Source organism: Sinohyriopsis cumingii, chromosome 1 (assembly GCF_028554795.1).
Source record: "Sinohyriopsis cumingii isolate HCF-2022 chromosome 1, ASM2855479v2, whole genome shotgun sequence".
NCBI classification, from domain to species: domain Eukaryota; kingdom Metazoa; phylum Mollusca; class Bivalvia; order Unionida; family Unionidae; genus Sinohyriopsis; species Sinohyriopsis cumingii.
Window position 1 is genome coordinate 20,322,078 of NC_142961.1, and position 17,751 is coordinate 20,339,828.

A 17,751-nucleotide genomic window follows, 5' to 3' on the forward strand; every position below is an offset into this window, starting at 1 on the left:
AAGACTGGGACTGCCACTTGCATGTACCAACTGTAATCAACTAAGGCTGGGACTGCCACTTGCATGTGCCAATTGTAATCAACTAAGGCTGGGGTCACCACTTGCATGTGCCAACTGTAATAAACTAAGGCTGGGACTGCCACTTGCATGTGCCAACTGTAATCAACTAAGGCTGGGACTGCCACTTGCATGTACCAACTGTAATCAACTAAGACTGGGACTGCCACTTGCATGTGCCAATTGTAATCAACTAAGACTGGGACTACCACTTGCATGTGCCAACTGTAATAAACTAAGGCTGGGACTGCCACTTGCATGTTCCAACTGTAATCAACTAAGGCTGGGGTTGCCACTTTCATGTACCAACTGTAATTAACTAAGGCTGGGACTGCCATTTGCATGTGCCAACTGTAATTAACTAAGGCTGAGATTGCCACTTGCATGTGCCAACTGTAATAAACTAAGGCTGGGACTGCCACTTGCATGTGCCAATTGTAATCAACTAAGGCTGGGACTGTCACTTGAATGTGCCAATTGTAATCAACTAAGGCTAGGACTGCCACTTGCATGTGCCAACTGTAATCAACTAAGGCTGAGATTGCCACTTGCATGTGCCAACTGTAATCAACTAAGGCTGAGACTGCCACTTGCATGTGCCAACTGTAATCAACTAAGGCTGGGGTTGCCACTTGCATGTGCCAACTGTAATAAACTAAGGCTGGGACTGCCACTTGCATGTGCCAACTGTAATCAACTAAGGCTGAGACTGCCACTTGCATGTGCCAACTGTAATCAACTAAGGCTGGGGTTGCCTCTTGCATGTGCCAACTGTAATAAACTAAGGCTGGGACTGCCACTTGCATGTGCCAACTGTAATCAACTAAGGCTGAGACTGCCACTTGCATGTGCCAACTGTAATCAACTAAGGCTGGGACTGCCACTTGCATGTGCCAATTGTAATGAACTAAGGCCGGGACTGCCACTTGCATGTGCCAATTGTAATCAACTAAGACTGGGACTACCACTTACATGTGCCAACTGCAATAAACTAACGCTGGGACTGCCACTTGAATGTGCCAACTGTAATAAACTAAGGCTGGGACTGCCATTTGCATGTGCCAACTGTCATCAACTAAGGCTGAGACTGCCACTTGCATGTGCCAACTGTAATAAACTAAGGCTGGGACTGCCACTTGCATGTGCCAATTGTAATCAACTAAGGCTGGGACGGTCACTTGAATGTACCAACTGTAATCAACTAAGGCTGGGACTGCCACTTGCATGTGCCAATTGTAATCAACTAAGGCTGGGACTGCCACTTGCATGTGCCAACTGTAATAAACTAAGGCTGACACTGCCACTTGCATGTGCCAACTGTAATCAACTAAGGCTGAGACTGCCACTTGCATGTACCAACTGTAATCAACTAAGGCTGTGACTGCCACTTGCATGTGCCAGTTGTAATCAACTAAGACTGGGACTACCACTTGCATGTGCCAACTGTAATAAACTAAGGTTCGGACTGCCACTTGCATGTGCCAACTGTAATCAACTAAGGCTGAGACTGCCACTTGCATGTTCCAACTGTAATCAACTAAGGCTGGGGTTGCCACTTGCATGTACCAACTGTAATTAACTAAGGCTGGGACTGCCATTTGCATGTGCCAACTGTAATTAACTAAGGCTGAGACTGCCACTTGCATGTGCCAACTGTAATAAACTAAGGCTAGGACTGCCACTTGCATGTGCCAATTGTAATCAACTAAGGCTGGGACTGTCACTTGAATGTGCCAATTGTAATCAACTAAGGCTAGGACTGCCACTTGCATGTGCCAACTGTAATCAACTAAGGCTGGGACTGCCACTTGCATGTGCCAACTGTAATCAACTAAGGCTGGGGTTGCCACTTGCATGTGCCAACTGTAATAAACTAAGGCTGGGACTGCCACTTGCATGTGCCAATTGTAATGAACTAAAGTCGGGACTGCCACTTACATGTGCCAATTGTAATCAACTAAGACTGGGACTACCACTTACATGTGCCAACTGGAATAAACTAAGGTTGGGACTGCCATTTGCATGTGCCAACTGTCATCAGCTAAGGCTGAGACTGCCACTTGCATGTGCCAACTGTAATAAACTAAGGCTGGGACTGCCACTTGCATGTGCCAATTGTAATCAACTAAGGCTGGGACTGTCACTTGAATGTACCAACTGTAATCAACTAAGGCTGGGACTGCCACTTGCATGTGCCAATTGTAATCAACTAAGGCTGGGACTGCCACTTGCATGTACCAACTGTAATCAGCTAAGTCTGGGGTTGCCACTTGCATGTGCCAACTGTAATTAACTAAGGCTGGGACTGCCATTTGAATGTACCCACTGTAATCAACTAAGGCTGGGGTTGCCACTTGCATGTGCCAACTGTAATCAACTATGGCTTGGACTGCCACTTGCATGTGCCAGCTCTAACCAGCTAAGGCTGAGGTTGCCACTTGCATGTGCCAACTGTAATCAACTATAGCTTGGACTGCCGCTTGCATGTGCCAACCGTAACCAGCTAAGGCTGAGGTTGCCACTTGCATGTGCCAACTGTAATCAACTAAGGCTGGGACTGCCATGGTAAAAATGGATTACTGTATTATCACTTAATGATTTCAGGGAATCTAGAGGATGCTACATGGCCATCTGACACATCCAAACACATCTAAAAAAATTCCTTTAAGAATGTTTTGTCATTTTTGATACATGTACTTGTTACTACTTGTTATCAAAGAGATTTACAGACTGTAACTGTCTGCTATTGTATATATGATGTTTATGTTTATGTAGTGCATGTGATGCTTAGCTATTGTATATATGATGTTTATGTTATGTAGTGTGTGTGATGCTTAGCTATTATATATATGATGTTTATGTTTATGTAGTGTGTGTGATGCTTAGCTATTGTATATATGATGTTTATGTTTATGTAGTGTGTGTGATGCTTAGCTATTGTATATATGATGTTTATGTTTATGTAGTGTGTGTGATGCTTAGCTATTGTATATATGATGTTTATGTTATGTAATGGGTGTGATGCTTAGCTATTGTATATATGATGTTTATGTTTATGTAGTGTGTGTGATGCTTAGCTATTGTATATATGATGTTTATGTTTATGTAGTGTGTGTAATGCTTAGCTATTGTATATATGATGTTTATGTTTATGTAGTGTGTGTTATGCTTAGCTATTGTACACAAATACCATTTCCAAAATATGACATGCTATAGAACACATGACTAGCAATAAAATGGAAATAACTTAGATATGATAAAGTGACCATAAACTTAACATCACCACTAAACTAGATTAAATATCAAGTACTGTATTTATTTTGGGAATTTAAATTGTCATGCAATATAACACTGTATGCTAATTAAGATACTATGAATTTCTGTACATAATTAGGAATCGGCTGAAATTATGAGTTAAATATTGCTAAGACTCAATTTTGTAAGCAAAATTAATAATAAAAAACATATAGAAAATGACAGAATATTCAGCGCTCACTTCACTTGATGAATCCTGTCTGATCCTGGGAATACATGACTTTGGTCGGAGTGGAAGTAAATTAGTTGCAGGTTTGCTTGGAAAAGCTTCATTGGCATTTGGTCTTAGAAGTTTCTGGTGCAAATACAGGTAGTTTTTATCTGGGTTGGTCCTCATCAACTGCTTCAGCAAGAAACTAGGAGCCCTGAAATCATTCCAATCATCATCAATTCATTGATACTCTCACAATGGATATGACATATGCACATGAAGAAGCAATGCAGTAAAGAAAGATATTATCTATCTTTCTATCTATCTATCTATATATCTCTCTATCTATCTATCTATATATCTATCTATCTGTCTGTCTGTCTATCTATCTATCTATATATTTGTCTGTCTGTCTGTCTGTCTATCTATCTATCTGTCTGTCTATCTATCTATCTATATATCTATCTATCTATCTATCTATCTATCTATCTATCTATCTATCTATCTATCTATCTATCTATCTCACAATATGGTGATACTTTTGTGGAATTATCTGTTATATTAAATTTCATGCATATACTCAGCATTTTTACATCAAAATCATGGGGATTTATAGATTTTTTAAACCCTGCTCCATCAAATTGTGGAGGTGAATGCATTGAAGATTTTGCTTGGAATAAATTATAGCTCTTTAACCTGTTTAATTATGTTCATGTCATTGTATGTATGTAGCTATATATATGACTGTCTGCATCATTGTATGTATGTAGCTATATATATGACTGTCTGCATCATTGTATGTATGTAGCTATATATATGACTGTCTGCATCATTGTATGTATGTAGCTATATATATATGACTGTCTGCATCATTGTATGTATGTAGCTATATATATGACTGTCTGCATCATTGTATGTATGTAGCTATATATATGACTATGTCTGCATCAGTGTATGTATGTAGCTATATATATGACTATGTCTGCATCATTGTATGTATGTAGCTATATATATGACTGTCTGCATCATTGTATGTATGTAGCTATATATATGACTGTCTGCATCATTGTATGTATGTAGCTATATATATATGACTATGTCTGCATCATTGTATGTATGTAGCTATATATATGACTATGCATCATTGTATGTGTGCAGTTATATATATGACTATGTCTGCATCATTGTATGTATGTAGTTATATATATGACTATGTCTGCATCATTGTATGTATGTAGCTATATATATGACTGTCTTCATCAGTGTATGTATGTAGCTATATATATGACTGTCTGCATCATTGTATGTAGTTATATATATGACTATGTCTGCATCATTGTATCTATGTAGCTATATATTGACTATGTCTGCATCATTGTATGTATGTAGCTATATATATGACTGTCTGCATCAGTGTATTGTATGTAGTTATATATATGACTGTCTGCATCATTGTATGTATGTAGCTATATATATGACTGTCTGCATCATTGTATGTATGTAGCTATATATATGACTGTCTGCATCATTGTATCTATGTAGCTATATATATATGACTATGTCTGCATCATTGTATGTATGCAGCTATATATATGACTGTCTGCATCATTGTATCTATGTAGCTAAATATATATGACTATGTCTGCATCATTGTATGTATGCAGCTATATATATGACTGTCTTCATCAGTGTATGTATGTAGCTATATATATGACTGTCTGCATCATTGTATGTATGTAGTTATATATATGACTGTCTGCATCATTGTATCTATGTAGCTATATATATGACTGTCTGCATCATTGTATGTATGTAGCTATATATATGACTATGTCTGCATCATTGTATGTATGTAGCTATATATATGACTGTCTGCATCATTGTATGTATGTAGCTATATATATGACTGTCTGCATCATTGTATGTATGTAGCTATATATATGACTATGTCTGCATCATTGTATGTATGTAGCTATATATATATGACTATGCCTGCATCATTGTATGTATGTAGCTATATATATGACTGTCTGCATCATTGTATCTATGTAGCTAAATATATATGACTATGTCTGCATCATTGTATGTATGCAGCTATATATATGACTGTCTTCATCATTGTGTGTATGTAGCTATATATATATGACTGTCTGCATCATTGTATGTATGTAGCTTTATATATGACTGTCTGCATCATTGTATGTAGCTATATATATGAATGTCTGCATCATTGTATGTATGTAGCTATATATATATGACTATGTCTGCATCATTGTATGTATGTAGCTATATATATGACTGTCTGCATCATTGTATGTATGTAGCTATATATATGACTGTCTGCATCATTGTATGCATGTAGCTATATATATGACTATGTCTGCATCAGTGTATGTATGTAGCTATATATATGACTATGTCTGCATCATTGTATGTATGTAGCTATATATATGACTGTCTGCATCATTGTATGTATGTAGCTATATATATGACTGTCTGCATCATTGTATGTATGTAGCTATATATATATATGACTATGTCTGCATCATTGTATGTATGTAGCTATATATATGACTGTCTTCATCAGTGTATGTATGTAGCTATATATATGACTGTCTGCATCATTGTATGTATGCAGCTATATATATGACTATGCATCATTGTATGTATGTAGCTATATATATGACTGTCTTCATCAGTGTATGTATGTAGCTATATATATGACTGTCTGCATCATTGTATATATGTAGCTATATATATATGACTGTCTACATCAGTGTATTGTTTGTAGTTATATATATGACTGTCTGCATCATTGTATGTATGTAGCTATATATATGACTGTCTTCATCATTGTATGTATGTAGCTATATATATGACTGTCTGCATCATTGTATGTATGTAGCTATATATATGACTATGTCTGCATCATTGTATGTATGTAGCTATATATATGACTATGTCTGCATCATTGTATGTATGTAGCTATATATATGACTGTCTGCATCATTGTATCTATGTAGCTAAATATATATGACTATGTCTGCATCATTGTATGTATGCAGCTATATATATGACTGTCTTCATCATTGTATGTATGTAGCTATATATATATGACTGTCTGCATCATTGTATGTATGTAGCTATATATATGACTATGTCTGCATCATTGTATGTATGTAGCTATATATATGACTGTCTGCATCATTGTATGTATGCAGCTATATATATGACTGTCTGCATCATTGTATATATGTAGCTAAATATATATGACTATGTCTGCATCATTGTATGTATGTAGCTAAATATATATGACTATGTCTGCATCATAGTATCTATGTAGCTATATATATATGACTATGTCTGCATCATTGTATGTATGTAGCTATATATATGACTGTCTGCATCATTGTATGTATGTAGCTATATATATGACTATGTCTGCATCATTGTATGTATGTAGCTATATATATGACTGTCTGCATCATTGTATGTATGTAGCTATATATATGACTGTCTGCATCACTGTATGTATGTAGCTATATATATATGACTATGTCTGCATCATTGTATGTATGTAGCTATATATATGACTATGCATCATTGTATGTATGTAGTTATATATATGACTATGTCTGCATCATTGTATGTATGTAGCTATATATATGACTGTCTTCATCAGTGTATGTATGTAGCTATATATATGACTGTCTGCATCATTGTATGTATGCAGCTATATATATGACTATGTCTGCATCATTGTATGTATGTAGCTATATATATGACTGTCTTCATCAGTGTATGTATGTAGCTATATATATGACTGTCTGCATCATTGTATATATGTAGCTATATATATATGACTGTCTACATCAGTGTATTGTATGTAGTTATATATATGACTGTCTGCATCATTGTATGTATGTAGCTATATATATGACTGTCTGCATCATTGTATGTATGTAGCTATATATATATATATGACTATGTCTGCATCATTGTATGTATGTAGCTATATATATGACTGTCTGCATCATTGTATCTATGTAGCTATATATATGACTGTCTGCATCATTGTATGTATGTAGCTATATATATGACTATGTCTGCATCAGTGTATGTATGTAGCTATATATATGACTATGTCTGCATCATTGTATGTATGTAGCTATATATATGACTGTCTGCATCATTGTATGTATGTAGCTATATATATGACTGTCTGCATCATTGTACGTATGTAGCTATATATATATGACTATGTCTGCATCATTGTATGTATGTAGCTATATATATGACTATGCATCATTGTATGTATGTAGTTATATATATGACTATGTCTGCATCATTGTATGTATGTAGCTATATATATGACTGTCTTCATCAGTGTATGTATGTAGCTATATATATGACTGTCTGCATCATTGTATGTATGCAGCTATATATATAACTATGTCTGCATCATTGTATGTATGTAGCTATATATATGACTGTCTTCATCAGTGTATGTATGTAGCTATATATATGACTGTCTGCATCATTGTATGTATGTAGCTATATATATATGACTGTCTACATCAGTGTATTGTATGTAGTTATATATATGACTGTCTGCATCATTGTATGTATGTAGCTATATATATGACTGTCTGCATCATTGTATGTATGTAGATATATATATGACTATGTCTGCATCAGTGTATGTATGTAGCTATATATATGACTATGTCTGCATCATTGTATGTATGCAGCAATATATATGACTATGTCTGCATCATTGTATGTATGCAGCAATATATATGACTATGTCTGCATCATTGTATGTATATAGGTATTATATATACATTATTGTATATATGTAGGTATACATATTAGAGGTGTACAGTATTAACCATATACCAATTTACAGAGGTATTTCTTTTCTGGTGGTACATACCATGGTACTTTTTCACTGTATCTGTACTTTGATAGTTTCCATAAGTAAGGAATATATTGAAACTACTGATAAATTTCATGATATTAACAGCATGTTTTCATTCTTCATGACCATCAAAAACTCTCAAAAATATTATCTTTTTTCAAAACATTTGTATTGTTACAAATTAATGTTGAATATTACAAATGTAAGAATATTTATGATCCTTTAATCACATTTTTGACATGTGTCACATGTGCCACAGTGGTGGCCAAAATTGAATGTTGTTAAAGATATTTGGGACAAATCCAATTTTTGGAAAAATTTCAGATGTAAAACAAAACAAACAAAAAATTCATTTTTTTATTAGTTCTTTACCAGTGTATGTGTAAGACTGATAACCATCCTAAGATGTTTTTTTTTTCTTAACTCTCAAGTTCACTGAATATTTTCTCTAAATCTTTAGTTTAATCATCATCCTTCCATGATTCATGGGGCCCCGAGTGGCCGAGTGGTCAAAAGCATTCTCCGTTACGGATCACTGCCATCTCACCTCTGTCTGCGTGGGTTCGAGTCTCAGATTCAGCTAATGTGGGTATGTGAGAAAGCTTGCCAGTAGCTTCTCGTGTGTCCGTGGTTCTTTCCAGGGTTTTCCCGGGTTCTTCCTCCACCATTAATACTGGCCGCCATGTATAGCCTATCGTGTGCTGAAAAATGGCGTTAAACCCACAACAACAACAACAACAACAATCCATGATTCACTAGTTTCATTTTGAACTAAATGTTTATTTCAAAAATTCTTTTTTTTCTCAATAATCTATACAAGGGAACTTTTCAAACAAAAATAGTATTTTATTTTACAAAAAGTGTATGCAAAACCTAAGAATTCACAAGTAGATTTACTACCTCAAAAATACATTTCACCCTACTCATGAGCATGTCTGTAAAAATCCAATGGTGACACTGTAAAATCCAATGGTGACACTGTCAAATCCAATGGTGACACTGTCAAAACCAATGGTGAAACTGTCAAACCCAATGGTGACACTGTCAATTCCAATGGTGACAATGTCCAACCCTATGGTGACACTGTCTCAAAGAAAGGTTTTACAGGCTGATACACCACAACACATTATGGTTAAAAAGCTCATTGTATGAGGGACAGATGTAATGTCCAAAGTCCAACATGTAAGTTAGAAAATGGTCATTATACATACATTATATATATATATATATTTGCAAATGACCATGTCATCGGATTTAAATGGCAGGTTGACCTCCAACATTGCATGGATTGAGGCACCTTATAGTGTAAGATAAAAATAAGTCCAACAGATTAAAGTTGAAACAATTAATCCTCCTTCTGTTTCTGTCTATTACAAATATTTTAATCACTGGAACTTGATGGATGGTCAGACTGAAAGATGAGCAAAATTGAATAAGAACACACAAATGAACCCTATTATTGTCCTTTCTGGCAATTACTGACCAATATAGAAGAAGAGGCTCTACAAGTTTCTTCTGTATGGATAACAGCTTCTCCAGTGTCCATGCAGTAGGATCAGACAAACCAAAGTTCTTTTTCTGCTCAGGAGTCAGAGCAAGTGTAGTCCCAGGTTTATCATACTTTTCTCTTAAACTGTTTAAATAACTGGAATAATAATAATAATAATAATAATAATAATAATAATAATAATAAAACTAATTCTCCTTGTGGCCCTCTATTATATGCATATCTACATTCAAAGTACATGTACATATTCACACACATACACTTACAAAAATACACCCCCCCCACCCCCACCCCCCACCCCCCCCCACACACAAAGCATTGATAATAAACTATATTTATACATGGACTTAATAAAAAGAAATTTAACACACATACATACACACACACAAAAGCATTGATAATAAGTTATATTTTATACATCAACATAATAAACAGAAAATTTAACTAACACACACACACACACACAAATACACACACGCACACACACACACACAAGCATTGATAATAAGCTATATTTACATGTGGACATAATAAACAGAAAATTTAAATGACTATGCTCCAAGTAGGTACATTGTGTATATACAGTATAAAAGTAGAGAGACAGCAAAAACGAAGATTAGTGAATTTATACTTTAAATTGTAATGTATCTGTCAAACTGAACAGGTTCGACTTTTCATTCATTGAATTAGATTATAACTGAATATTTGTACTTTCTCTAATTTTCAATGTGTTCCAATGTAGTAATCCTGAATAATGAAAACTTTTATTAAAGAGTTCTTTAGTTGATTTAGGGATGGAAAGGTGGTTAGCTGAAACTGATCTTAAATTGGTAGTGTTGCCTTGTTTTCTAGCATGAAATAGTTCATTGAGGTATAATGGGGCATATTGTTTGAAACTTTGAGCATATGTCTAGCCTTTCTCAAAAATGTTTGTTCACTTACTGTTCACATTTTAATACCATTCATTTGCATTTGGAATGCTTTCAGCATTGTCTAGGATGAGTCTGGAAGCTCTTTATTGCAAATGGAATAATTTGCAAATATTCTTGTCAGAAGTGTTTCCCCAGATAACGATAAGTTAGTTTATGTATGGTGATATTTAGCTTTTTAGTTTATGTATGGTGGTGTTTAGATTTTGCAATATATATAGCCATCTTTAGTTTAGAGATATGGCCTTATCTTGCTAATTAATCACAGACATGAATTAATTTTATGACATATGACCTGAACATGTTCAGTCCATTGCAAATTGTTGTCAGCTATCACCCAAGTTATTTTGTCATGAGTTACCATCAAGGTCAGAAGCTTCTCTACAATTAACTTGTTTGCATGATTTAAGGCAGTAATCCATCTATCTATCATGGAGACCAAAGCTGTCTTACATTAGTTGTTTTCTCTGACCCTGATTGTTTTTTATGAATTAAGTTATAGTTTGATAGGTATGTCAAAAGATTGTCATGAACATGTTTTTCAAGTAGTTTGTACAGAATTGGTACAATAGATATGGGTCTGTATTTATTGACATCTTTGCTGCCAGACTTGTGAATAGGGATAGCTTTTGCCAATTTCTATGTCTGGGGAAATTCTGAGGTGGATATGCTTAGATTACATACTTAAGCTATGCTGTCAAATATGATATTTGTAGCAGCCCTTGGGAGATGTGATCCAATATTTTCTTGACCTATTGATTTCCTTGTTGCAAAAGTTGTAAAAAAATGCAAACATTTCAAAACCTTTTCACTTGGTATTGCAGAGATAACAACATTTTTTGTCAGGTGTAATTTTTTCTGAATAGAAATTTCTTAGTTCATTGTAATTAGAGCTGAATAATAGGTTCCTTAATTCTGGAGAATATATTTTAAAAAATTTGTTGAATGTATTTGCTTTTTTAACATCCTCATCAATAATCTGACCTTCCTGGTGACGTTGTTGGATTTTGGATGAACTTGTGGAATGCTTATCTGCACCTAGTTTGTTAAATACTTAAATTCCACATAGAAGTCTTATTGCAATTACTTTCTAAAGCTGACTGATGGTACTTCTTCTTTGCCTGATTGATTATTTTAGTGACTTTTTCTTGGTGGTTTGTAATGTGCTTGTTGATCAACATGTTTGAAATAATCTTCACCAGTTAAACACTACATGAAACCTTATTCAACTATTTCACCCCATGATTATTTAGCTCATGCCTTTCCTGATGAGCAACTAAGCTACACACAGGGAACAAATAAAGCAACTTTCTCAGAGATTTATATTTATTTTTTATACTTTCAAACTTATTTCTTTTTAAATAAATTCTGTAAAAACTCTTATGTAAATTTAGCCAGATATGTGCTACAGTAACACCATGACATAATTTTTGGCATCCACAATGTGATGTATAAAGACTGTATGCAGTGATAACATATATTTCACACATGATGGAAGCTATGTGCAAAGTATTGCGAGAGGCCTTGGGTGGTCAAGTGGTCTAAGGCCCTGGGTGGTCAAGTGGTCTAAGGCCCTGGGTGGTAAAGTGGTCTAAGGCCATGGGTGGTCAAGTGGTCTAAGGCCATGGGTGGTCAAATGGTCTAAGGCCCTGCATGGTCAAGTGGTCTAAGGCCATGGGTGGTCAAGTGGTCTAAGGCCCTCAGTGTTCAAGTGGTCTAAGGCCATGGGTGGTCAAGTGGTTTAAGGCCATGGGTGGTCAAGTGGTCTAAGGCCATGGGTGGTCAAGTGGTCTAAGGCCATGGGTGGTCAAATGGTCTAAGGCCCTGGGTGGTCAAGTGGTCTAAGGTGCTCACCTTTACAGATCACTGCCACCTCACCTCCTTCTGCATGACTTCAAGTCTTGGGCTCAGTCAGTGTGGATATTTAAGAAAACTTGCTTTAACTTAATGTCTGTAAGTGGTATTTTCCTGGGTTTTCCTGGGTTCTTAATCCACCACTCCTACTGCCATGTATAGCTCTATCATATGCTGAACAATTGGGTTAAACCCACAAAAACCAAAATAAATGTGACTACTAGTCATAATTAACTCCTCTAGAAAAACACATAAGACCCCTAGTCACAGTTAATTCCTTTAGAATAACACATAAGACATTAATTACAGTTAATTCCTCAAGAAAAACACATTAGACTCAAAATAACTGTTAATTCCTCAAGAAAAACACATAAGACATTTAGTCAAAGTTAATTACTCTAAAAACAAACACTTAAGACCCCTAGTCACAGTTAATTCCTTTAGAAACACATATAAGAATCCTATTCACAGTTAATTCCTCAAGAAAAACACATAAGACATCTAGTCGTAGTTAATTCCTCTAGAAAAACACATAAGACACCTAGTCAGTTAATTCCTGTAGAAAAACATATAAGACACCTAGTCACAGTTAATTCCTCTAGAAAAATACATAAGACACCTAGTCACAGTTAATTCCTGTAGAAAAACATATAAGACACCTAGTCACAGTTAATTCCTCTAGAAAAACATATAAGACACCTAGTCACAGTTAATTCCTCTAGAAAAACACATAAGACACCTAGTCACGGTTAATTCCTCTAGAAAAATACATGAAACCCCTAGTTACAGTTAATTCTTCTAAAAAAACACATAAGACACCTAGTCACAGTTAATTCCTCTAGAAAAACACATGACACCTAGTCACAGTTAATTCCTCTAGAAAAATATATAAGACACCTAGTCACAGTTGATTCCTCTAGAAAAACACATAAGACCCCTAGACACAGTTAATCCCTCTAGAAAAACACATAAGACACCTAGTCACAGTTAATTCCTTTAGAAGAATACATGAAACCCCTAGTCACAGTTAATTCTTCTAGAAAAACATACACAACGCCTTGTCACAGTTAATTCCTTCAGAAAAACACTTAAGACCCCTAGTACCACATAATTCCTCCAGAAAAACACATAAGAACACTAATCACAGTTAATTCCTCTAGAAAATACACATAGGACACCTTGTCACAGTTAATTCCTCTAGGAAAAACACATAAGACCCCTAGACACAGTTAATTTCTCTAGAAAAATACATAACACCCCTAGCCACAGTTGATTCCTCTAGAAAAATACATAAGACCCCTAGTCACATTTCATTCCTCTAGAAAAACATATAAGACACCTAGTCACAGTTAATTCCTCTAGAAAAACACATAAGACCCATTGTCGCAACTAATTCCTCTAGAAAAAACACATAAGACCCCTAGTCACAGTTAATTCCTTTAGAAAAACACATAAGACATTAAATACAGTTAATTCCTCAAGAAAAACATATAAGAACACTAGTCACAGTTAATTTCTCTACTATAAAGATTAGTCATGCCAGTATCATTTCCACAAAGCAGTTACCTGTTTACACTTCATTCAATTCCTTCATATTTCCATATGCATGTCCTTTATATAGCTGCCATGAGCTCAGTCAAGTCAGTGGTCATCAGAAATAACCCCATCTACCATCATGAGTTTAATTCAGTCATTAGTCACCAGAAAATAATCCCATATACTAACATGAGCTCAGTCCAGTCAGTGGTTACCAAAAATAATCCCATATACCATCATGAGCTCAGTCCAGTCAGTGGACACCAGAAATAGTCCTATATACTTAAGGTGATCAAAGACCTTATATTTGGACTCCTGATACCAACAAGTTTTTTTATTAACACATATTTGGTGATATTCTTTATGATAAATTCATTTTTGAGAGAATAAATGAATAGAAATCTCTCAAATAAACTACTCTTTTTATTCCTTGGATGTAGCTTAGCTGCTTTGTCTATTCCATGGGTGTAGTTAGCTGCTTTTTTATTGCCTGGGTGTAGCTTAGCTACTTTTTAATTCCATGAGCATAGCTTAGCTGCTTTTGTATTGCCTGGGTGTAGCTTAATTACTTTCTTATTGCCTGGGTGTAGTTTAACTGACCAGTGATAGATTACTATCTTACTAACAAGAGTACCATAAACAGCACATTATATTCCTGCCCAATGTTTAACATTCTACTATGTACAACCAAAATATTTGCACAAAAAAAAAAACATTTTTCTTCATTCCACCAGAGTGTTCTTGACCTTTGTTAATTTAACTCCAAGATCAACAGGATACTTCCTTACCCTAAGTGCAAGCCATTCACAAAGTTTGGGCCAGGCTTGTCATTTAGAACCAATGTTATTGTGCAGAAATCATGTTTCTTCTTTCAGTTTGTGACTTTGACATTTTATCTTTTGAACTCAAAATCAACTGCCTTATGCTTAACCCAAGCACAAGCAGAATGTTTGCATGAGTTATGTCATATACAACTAATGTGATTACACAGAATTCATTTTATATATTCTTTCAATCACAGTATCTTTAACATATGACCTTTTGACTCCAATATCAAATTGGTTATTCATTAGTTGCAAGCCAGCTATGAATGAAGGAATGCTCAAATTAATATGCAAAAACAAGTTTTTTTTTATTTTCAGCCAGAATGACCTTGACATGGTCACATTTTAAGTAAAAAATCTATGGGGTTCTTCCTTACCCAAAATGGAGCTATCCATAAAGGTTGGTAGCTGTAGATGATGGACAACCAAAGTTACTGTGTAGAAACCAAATCAAAAACATGCAGACGGACCTACACAAAAGATCACAACATTATATTCTCCAACATTTGGTGAACATATAAGTGAGAGGGTGAAATGGCCTATGTTTAGCATCCTGTTCCTTATGTCATTATAACTGTATGAATTACTCTCCTTTACATTACATTACATTTCTAATATCATTTCACTATTGTTCATTTATGATGCTAACATCTGGGGCAAACAAAATGGTAAATCATATTTTTATCCTTATGTATTATTGCCTAAATTTCAGAAAGAAATTCCTCAACATCTCAATTTAAATTTCAGAAATTCCTCAACATCTCTATTTAAATTTCAGAAATTCCTCAACACCCCAATTTAAATTTCAGAAATTTCTCAACAATTTAAATGTAAATATTGCAATTTGTCTAAAATCACCTGCACTGTTTGTGCATTCATTTGATGTTTAATATTCATTATGGAACCAAAATGAAATACAGTGAATGTTGCAGCTCTAGTAAAACAAAATGAAATAAGGGAATGTTCTAGCTCTAGTAAAACTCTCTGCATTAACTATATACAAGATGGAAGCATTGAACTTGGCACCTAAACCCCAAACATTGATGTTATTGATTTTGGGATGACTATTTTTGGTCTTAACTTTGGTAACTGAGTTATTCCTGCAATATTTCAGCTGATAAGATACAATATAAGCCATTATTATGATCTTCAAGCTAGAGCAGGTAAATCACCTATCATGATTTATTTTATATATACAAGATAATTAAAATCCATTTTCAATGAAGTCCTGCACAATTCTCTTACAACAACATTTGAAACTGAAATTTCCTTTTAAGAATAATCAGGAGAGTAGTGCTGTTGGAAAGCATGAAATTGGCTGTCCTTACTTTTTGTGCACATTCCCTTGTATTTTTTGCACTCGCCATTGCCCCCCCCCCCCCCAATAAGATGCACAACACCACTTCTCAACTGACTTTTCTCACTTCTTTATTTAGCACTGATAATAATAATTGTCATTCATATTATGTATATAACTTTAGTTTAAGATCTCAGTGATTATCATTTGTAATTAAAAGGGCAATTAACACATAATTGTGTATATTTCCACAAAAACCAGAATTCTCTGCTTTTGAAAATATATGTTTACTACCAGTAGTTATTTGCAGGAAATGGGATGGGCATCTGATGTACTAAATGCATCTGATAGACTAAAGGTATCTGATGGACTAAATGCATCTGATGGACTAAATGCATCTGATGGACTAAAGACATCTGATGGGCTAAAGGTATCTGATGGATTAAAGGCATCTGATGGACTAAAGGTATCTGATGGACTAAAGGTAACTGATGGACTAAAGGCATCTGATGGACTAAAGACATCTGATGGACTAAAGGCATCTGATGGACTAAAGGTATCTGATGGACTAAAGGCATATGATGGGCTAAAGGTATCTGATGGACTAAAGGCATCTGATGGACTAAAGGTATCTGATGGACTAAAGGCATATGATGGACTAAAGGCATCTGATGGACTAAAGGCATCTGATGGGCTAAAGGTATCTGATGGACTAAAGGTAACTGATGGACTAAAGGCATATACTGGACTTGTTCTAATGTTTAACGTCATTTTTCAGCATAAGATAGGCTATACATGGCAACCAGTATAACTGGTGGAGGAAGAACCCTGGAAAACCCAGGGAAGAACCACCGGCCCATGACAAGCTACTGGCAAGCTTTCCTGCGTATCCATGCTAGCCGAGCCTTGGACTCAAACCCACGCAGACAGAGGTGAGATGGCAGTGATCCGGAATGGTGAGCGCTTTAGACCACTCAGCCACTTGGGGCCCCATCTACTGGACTAAAGGCATATTATGGACTAAAAGCATCTGATGGACTAAAGGTATCTGATGGACTAAAGGCATCTGATGGGCTAAAGGTATCTGATGGACTAAATGTAACTGATGGACTAAAGGTAACTGATGGACTAAAGGCATCTGATGGACTAAAGGCATATGATGGACTAAAGGCATATATGATGGACTAAAGGTATCTGATGGACTAAAGGCATCTGATGGACTAAAGGTATATGATGGACTAAAGGTATCTGATGGACTAAATGTAACTGATGGACTAAAGGTAACTGATGGACTAAAGGCATCTGATGGACTAAAGGTATATGATGAACTAAAGGCATATGATGGACTAAAGGTATCTGA

At 35.3% G+C, this 17,751-nt stretch overlaps 1 protein-coding gene across 2 annotated transcripts in view; it reads right to left on the reverse strand.

The window, feature by feature from the left end:
* The window catches only part of LOC149806521 (regulator of G protein signaling 22-like), a 201,709-nt gene that overhangs the window by 85,937 nt on the left and 98,021 nt on the right, over positions 1–17,751 (reverse strand). For both annotated transcript variants that reach the window (XM_089954185.1, XM_089954186.1), the window contains 2 exons: positions 9,928–10,089; positions 3,554–3,737 (listed from right to left, as the gene is read on the reverse strand). In XM_089954185.1, coding sequence (XP_089810311.1) covers positions 3,554–3,737; positions 9,928–10,089 — 346 coding nt within the window. The remainder of the gene's footprint in view (positions 1–3,553; positions 3,738–9,927; positions 10,090–17,751) is intronic.